Here is a 7,451-nt window from a genome sequence, read left to right on the forward strand (position 1 = left end):
CAATACATTCATAAGGTTATGCATCAGGTTTTACAACCTTTTATGGGGAGATTCGTTGTAGTTTACTTTGACCATATCCTCATTTATAGTCCGACATGAACGTCACACTTTGATCACCACTGAGTTGTTTTTGATATATTGAGAACATAGCGTCTGTTCATCAATCAGAAGAAATGTTCTTTCTTTACCACTTTTGTAACTTTCCTTGGTTTTGTTGTGTCTACTGATGGTGTTCATGCATATCAGTCAAAGATAGATGCGGTCTTGGAATGGCCCAAACCTAAGACCTTACACAATGTAAGGAGTTTCCATGGATTGGCGTCCTTTTACCGCCAGTTCATCATAAACTTCAGCACTTTGATTGCTCCTATCACAAAGTGCCTCAAGGGATGTGACTTCCCATGGTCTAAGGAGGCAGAGGCCAGTTGTCAAGCAAAAGATGACAGAGGCACTGATTTTAGCACTTCTAGATTTTGGTAAGCTGCTCGAAGTCAATTGTGATGCATCTGATGTTGGCATTGGTGATGTCTTGAGTTAGGAGGGATGACCGATAGCCTTTTTAAGTGAGAAACTGTTAGGGCCGAAGAAGAATTATTCCACTTATGATATGGAGTTCTTTGCCATAATTCAGTCCCTAAAGTATTGGCGTCACTACCTGGTACAAAGGGAGTTCATTCTTATCATTGACCACGAAGCCCTGAAGTATATCAATGGCCATCACAAGTTGAGTAGGCGACATACTAAGTGGGTAGCATATTTGCAAGAGTTCACATTTTCGTTGAGGCACCAATCAAGAAGTTTGAATCGCGTAGCAGATACTCTAAGCCGTCCTACGTTATTCCTCACCAGCATGAGCACCAGAGTTGCAAGATTTGAGGTTTTCAGTGACATGTATGCAACAGATCCTTCATTTGTGAGGATATTTCGGGAGGTAACTGATGGCCAACGAAATGATTTTGTTTTGCATAATGGTTATTTATTTCGTGGATTACAGTTGTGCATCCCAGACCGTTTACTGAGGCAGCAGATTATTAATGAATTTCCACTTTGGGTGAGGTAAGACGTTGGCCTTGTTCTCCTCTGATTACTATTGGCTCAAATTGACTACTGATGTGGCTCATTATGTGGATAGATGCTATGTGTGTCAGCAGTCTAAGGAGGTTCTCACAAATGCAGGCATCCCTTGCCTGTTCCTAAAGCCCTTTGGTTCGATGTCAGTATGGATTTTGTGTTGGGCTTACCCCAGACCCAACGATCCATGGATTCTGTTTTGGTTGTGGTTGACAGGTTTTTCAAGATGGCGCATTTTGTAGCTTGCAGGATAACAATGGATGCTGCTCGGATTGCTCATCTTTACTTTAAGGAGATTGTTTGTTTACATAGTGTTCCCCAGTCAGTCACTTCAAATCGTGACATCAAGTTCATGAGCTATTTCTAGAGGAGTTTATGAGAGCAACTGGGGACAAAGTTGAATTTCAGTAGCGTCTACCATCTCCAGACAGATGGTCAGACTAAGGTGGTGAACCAGAGTTTAGGAAATCTTTAGGAGTTTGGTTGGAAATAAACCAAAGCAAAGGGACTTGGCTCTCCCCCAAGCAAAATTCGCCTAAAATAGATCCTAGAACAGAACCACACGACTGAGCCCATTTGAGATTGTCTATGGTCAGAACCCGTCTGGTGTGCTTAATTTAGCCCCTATTCCACATGTAGGTCATTTGAATCACATAACTGATGAGATGGCAAAACATCTTAGGGACATCTATGAGCAAGTGAAGCTGGCCATTCATGAGAGCAATGCCAAGTACAAGGTTCAGACCGATAGTCATCATCATCAGGTACTTTTTGATGTTGGTGATTTTGTTTGGGTGGTATTAACTCGTTATTGTTCTCTTATTGGCCAGTATAATAAGCTTAAAGAGTAGAAGATTGGACCCTGTGAGATTCTATAAAAGATGAATGATAATGCCTACAAGTTGCATCTCCCCAGCCATTTGAAGACTTCTGATGTATTAAATGTGAAACACCTGAGACCTTGTTTTGTGGATTTCGATGAAGCTACTGTGAAATCGAGGGCGAGTTCCTTCCAACTCGGGGCGACTGATGCAAGAGGATCCGAGTAAGATGATGCTGAGTTTTCAGATTGCAAGTTGATAGAATTGAAATACCTTGAGGTGGCAAATCAGCATAAAGATGGCAGGAAATCATGATCTTTCTTTGATTGGTGCAGTTTTGGGCACATTTTGGTTAGCCATAACTTTGGCTACGAGTATCAGAATCGCGCATATGAACCCAATTGAAAAACTCTTTTCGATGTACACGTCTTGGTTGCCTAGATATGCTTGGTGTTTATCTTTTTTTAGACCAAAATCTACTGTTTTCCCCTATGAATTCCTATTTTTAGTTATTTTTTTTATGGTAATATTTCATTTTTCGTTTAGCAAGTGATTATGAATCCGATTTGGGCCAGATTTTTTTGTAGATTATTTCTTTTATTAATTATTTATTTTTGGTGTGATTATTGATATTTTACTATTTTTGATAAAATTGTGATATGGTTGATTTTTAGCTATTACAACCCATATTGTGGGTTGATTTCATTATTCTTGGATTTTGATAATTTTGAATTGAATATTAGAGTTATTTTCTCTATGTTTTGGGCAATTCTATTGTCTTCCTTCCCTGTGAATTATCTATTGAAACTAGCCAGCAGAATAATCTCTAATTTGTCCAGCGTCAAGTATTTGGATTGCCTACTTTAATAGATAAGCCAAGATCAAAATCATTGAAGAACATCTTGGACAATGTCAGAAACAATATTAATAACTAGAAGGTAAGAAGTGTTGCTCAAATCTATCATCCAAGCTATAAATACCAACATACAACATGAGGTTTTTCTAGCTCGTAAAGAATCTACTTGGAGAAATCAATAAAGTTATACAAAATTTTTGGTGGAGCCAAAGTGAGGAGAGGGACAGAATTCACTAGGTTAGTTGGAGATAGATGGGAAAGGCTAAGGCTACAGGTGGACTTCGGTTTAGGGACTTGGAGAATTTCAACTTTGCAATGCTAGCAAAACAAGGTTGGAACATATGCAGAATCCTCATTCCTTGGCAGTAAAGGTGCTTTAGTCAAAATATTTTCCCAGAGGAGAATTTTTTGAAGCCAAGTTGGGTAGGAATCCCTCATTTACCTGGCGGAGTTTCATGGCAGCAAGGCCTCTTCTTGAAGAATGATTAATATGAAGAGTTGGTAATAGGGATCTAGTAAGGATCTGGAAAGACATGCAGATCCCTTGCCCTTTATCCTTTAAAATCCAATCCTTAGCCAAGATCCTCCATGAGGATGCCAAGGTGAAGAATTTGATAGACAGTAACACAAAACAGTTGAATATCCCTCTAATCCAATCTTTATTCTCTACCTTTAAAGGGGAGGAAATTTGCAAGATCCCAATCAATTCTTGTGATAGGCTTGACAAACTAGCTTGGAGATGCACTTCTAATGGAAAATTTTATGTTAGGAGTGCATATCACCTTCAAGGAGAGATACAGGAGAGAGTGAAGAGAAAATCATCTAGCAGCACCAATGCATGGTTAATCTGGCCACTGAAATGGAAGGCTAGTCTTGAAGCTCTTCCCACTAAGGTCAGTCTTTTTAAGGTGAAAATGGTTGATAACCCAAACTGCCCAAACTGCTTAGATTGCCAAGAAACTACTAAACATGCATTGTGGAGTTGTGTTTCTGCTCAACATGCTTGGGGACAGTGCTATAGAAGAATTCAAAAAAGCATAATTGAAAGGAGCTCTTTCAAAGAGGTGTTAGAATGTGTCTTTACTTGCCTGACTGTAGAGGAAACTGAAAAGTTTGCAATGGTGGCTTGTGAAATATGGAAGAGAAGGAATGCTTATGCATTTGGTGTAGAGATACATCCCAGCACACTAGTGGCTCAATCAAAAAAGAATCTGGAGGATTTCAAAGAGGTGTTTCACAAGAGTCCACATTTAGCAGTACACAACACAAGTCCCACTTTGCAATGAACAACCCCTCCAAGGGATACATTCAAAGTAAACTGGTATGCTTCTATTAGCAAAACTCATTGCAAAGTGGGTATTGGAGTGGTAGTTCATGACTAGCAAGATCAAGTCTTAGCAACTCTTAGAGCCACAAGGATCTCTATCTCGATGCTCATCTAGCTGAAACAGTAGCTACTCTTCAAGATGCAAAGGTTAACTCAGACATGGGCTTAAATCGAGTCATCTTGGAAGGAGATGCTTTAAGGGTGGTTATGGCAGTGGTTGTAGAGGAGGAAAATTGGAGCAGTGCTGGATTACTCATAAGTGACATCTATTGCAGGGTAGCCAATAATGTAACACGTGAGCTTGCTAAGAATGCTCTAGGATTAGAACATGACATTGTAGACATTGAAGGTTATCCTGCATGTATTCATTCCTTGCTTTAAGGGTTATTTTTCAATAAAAGTTTGGTTTATCTCTCAAAAAAGAATATTATATGATTGCGTAGCCTAAGAGAAAACTAAGTTAATTAAATTTAATCCAAATGTTTGAAGTTAGTCATTGAGAAAGTACTATGACTCTTGGCTTGAAAATTGTTGTTCCTTAGAAAAAACAAATTGCATTCATTAATAATGGACATCACAACTTTGACCTAAAACATTCATTACAAGCCAACTACAAACATTAATGGCTCCCCAGTATATAACTATGACTAACATGATCTAGTGCATGCTGCAAACCTCTCTCAAACCACCTAAGAGATAGCACAATTTTGTCCAAGACAGAGTTAACAAATCTTATATTCTATCTAAGACGGAGTAGAGGACACACTCTATGGACATAAGTCCAAGAGACACTCTATGGACAGAAATCCAAGATAATATTTGGTTTTTTTTTTCTAAAAAAAAAACTCAATAGAAATTAAAGATACATGGAAAAATGAATTACATCTTTGAAAGATATAGATCCGCATTTTCAACCTTGGAGAAAAAAATTACAAATAAAGTGACTGTGATGGCGGTTGAGAGCCACGCGCCACCCTAGGGTATGGCGGTCAGTCAGGTCTGAAGTAACTGGTGGCCCTGGACCCAGAAAAGTTGCGCGTGGCAGCAGAAGAGCACCCTTAGCGATGGCGCGTGGATTTCACGCGCCCACTTTTGACCGAGCATGAAGATCACATGCAACTCCGTTCAGCGAAATACTTTGTCTGTCTGAAGGATCGGCGCCTTGTAAAACCTGCGGTAGGGCGCACGGTGGTTGCTGGATGCGGGAGAGCATCAGATCGACCTTCCGCCATACTTAGCCCTGAAAAAATAACTAAAAAAGAAAATGAAAGAAGAAAACTAAAGAGGAGAGGGAGTAGGGATGAAAGGAGAGAGGAGGGAGGGAGGGAGGAGCCGAAGCTCCTCTCCCCTTTGTGCAGATTTTGATTTGGTGGTGGTTTCTAGAGAGAATGATAAGTCTCTCTCTCTAAAACTAGGGCTGGCTCGGTATCGGTGTGGTCCTCGATTTTCCCATATTTTAAATCTTAGGATCAAATAGGTTGTAACCATGGGTTAAGGTTTCCTATTTTCACCTCACTCATCAATTCTCTAAATTCCATGGTTGTCAAACTAACCTAGTACGGTCATATCACTATAAGTAATTAGTGTCTCGCCATCCATAGTAGGGATTGCATGTATTTTGATGAAAGACAAAGCATTAAAGCTAAGTCAAGTCAAGCGTTGAACTATGAAGAAGATTTTATACATCGCGATGATCATGAAGTAAATCTTCCAAGTGACAATGGTAATATCATGATAAGTGATTTATAAACTTAATTCATGCATAGGCTTAGATAGTTAGAAAGACTTTCTATGATGTTAGGATGTTGCTGTTTATTTGTGGGACTTGAAGTTTTAATGACTCTAAGGTGAGATTTGGATAGTGAGATGAGACGAGATGATTTTAGATTAAAGTTGAATAAAATATTGTTAGAATATTTTTTTTAATATTATTACTATTTTAGGATTTGAAAATGTTAAATTGTTTATTTTATTTGATGTGAAAATTTATAAAAATTATAATGATAAGATAAAATAGATTAAGATGATTTTGATATCCAAATTGAGCCTAAATGATCATGATTTGATAAATATCGCATACATATAAGGTTCACTACCTATCACTAAGGTGAACTAGCCTTAATTTATCATGTCTTATGGGATCATGATCGCTCCCTAGTAGTAGTTCTTGTAAACAATTGTTGATATATAATTGTAATCTCACTCGATCATTCTAAGTGAAAGGTCAAATCAACATAAATGGGTATTGAATGATCAACTACATTATATCGATTTGAAACCCTATATATTGACTGTCTCTTAGATATCGGTCAACTGTCGCCATCATATATATATATTTACTATTATATAAGTGGCTATGTAACGATCAGTAAACGGAAATTCTTGTTTTTCGTTAGATTTTCGTTAAATCAACGTTAAGTCATTATAGTTTTGAAGACAGTGGGTAAATTCTTATTTTACATCTTTATCCGTTGGGTATTAGAACTTTTTGAGTTTATGATTTTTTTTCTTTATCTTTTGCCGTCATCAATCTATCATTTTTATGCTTTTTTACTATCTATTTTTTCTCTTCTGCAGCTTTTTATCTCTTCTGCAGCTATGCTTTTGTGTCGTGCTTTTTCTTTTTTCGCTGGTCGCTTTTTGTCTTATATGCAGGTTGAATCAGTGCATGCTTTTGTGTGTTATATTGTGTCTTTTTTGTCCTTCTTCTTTATTTCTTTGTGTCCCTTTTTGTGAGGATGTAAATGTCTTTTGCGTGTCGACAGCTTTACCTTCTTTTCTCTCTGTTTTCCTACTTTCCTATTTCTCTTCCCTCTTCATTTTCTATTTCTTCTTCTCACTGAAAGTAAGCTTTTTCTCCCTTATTCTCTCTCTCTCCCTCTCGAGTTCTCTCTCAACTGAGATCCTCTCTTTTCTGTCTCTTTGTCTTCTCTCTTCTGTGCATCTTCTCTCTTCTTTTGGCTCTTCAAGTTTTTTTTTAGTGTTGGGTTTTTTTTTTCCTTTCATTTGGTTGAACGCATAACACCTTTTGCAATTCTGTGCTATCTAATCTTTGAGCATTTTCTAGAAACTTTGGGCATTTTCCTGTTATTTCCGTGGGATCTACGTTCTTGAAGATGATCCGGCTCTTTTAGTTTTTTTCCTTTCATTTGGTTGAACGTAGGACACCTTTTGCAATTCTGTGCTATCTAATCTTTGGGCATTTTCCAGAAACTTTGGGCATTTTCATGTTATTTTTGTGGTATCTAATCTTTTTTTTTTTTTTGCATGTTCTTGAAGATGATCCAAAATCTGATTTTGAATTTTTTGTTTTTTATTTGCATGTTATTATAGATCATATTTTTTTTTTAATTTGTATTTGCATGATTATGCGAAT

The 7,451-nt window shown here is 37.7% G+C and overlaps 1 protein-coding gene across 1 annotated transcript; it reads left to right on the forward strand.

Annotated features, from left to right (window-relative positions):
• The first annotated feature begins 607 nt into the window (after positions 1-607).
• LOC108987428 lies at positions 608-1,438 on the forward strand. The gene is made up of 3 exons (XM_018960348.1): positions 608-931; positions 995-1,056; positions 1,177-1,438. Exons 1-3 carry the CDS (start codon positions 608-610, stop codon positions 1,436-1,438), a joined length of 648 nt encoding a protein of 215 aa, XP_018815893.1.
• The last annotated feature ends 6,013 nt before the right edge of the window (positions 1,439-7,451 follow it).

Source organism: Juglans regia, chromosome 7 (genome assembly GCF_001411555.2).
Source record: "Juglans regia cultivar Chandler chromosome 7, Walnut 2.0, whole genome shotgun sequence".
Classification (NCBI taxonomy): Eukaryota; Viridiplantae; Streptophyta; class Magnoliopsida; order Fagales; family Juglandaceae; genus Juglans; species Juglans regia.

Coding starts and splice junctions, on each gene's coding strand:
- LOC108987428 (XM_018960348.1), top strand. CDS start 608: ATGGAGTTCTTTGCCATAATTCAGTCCCTAAAGTATTGGCGTCACTAC. Junction 932..994: donor TTGTGAGGATATTTCGGGAG/GTAACTGATGGC, acceptor CGTGGATTACAG/TTGTGCATCCCAGACCGTTT. Junction 1,057..1,176: donor GAATTTCCACTTTGGGTGAG/GTAAGACGTTGG, acceptor TCACAAATGCAG/GCATCCCTTGCCTGTTCCTA.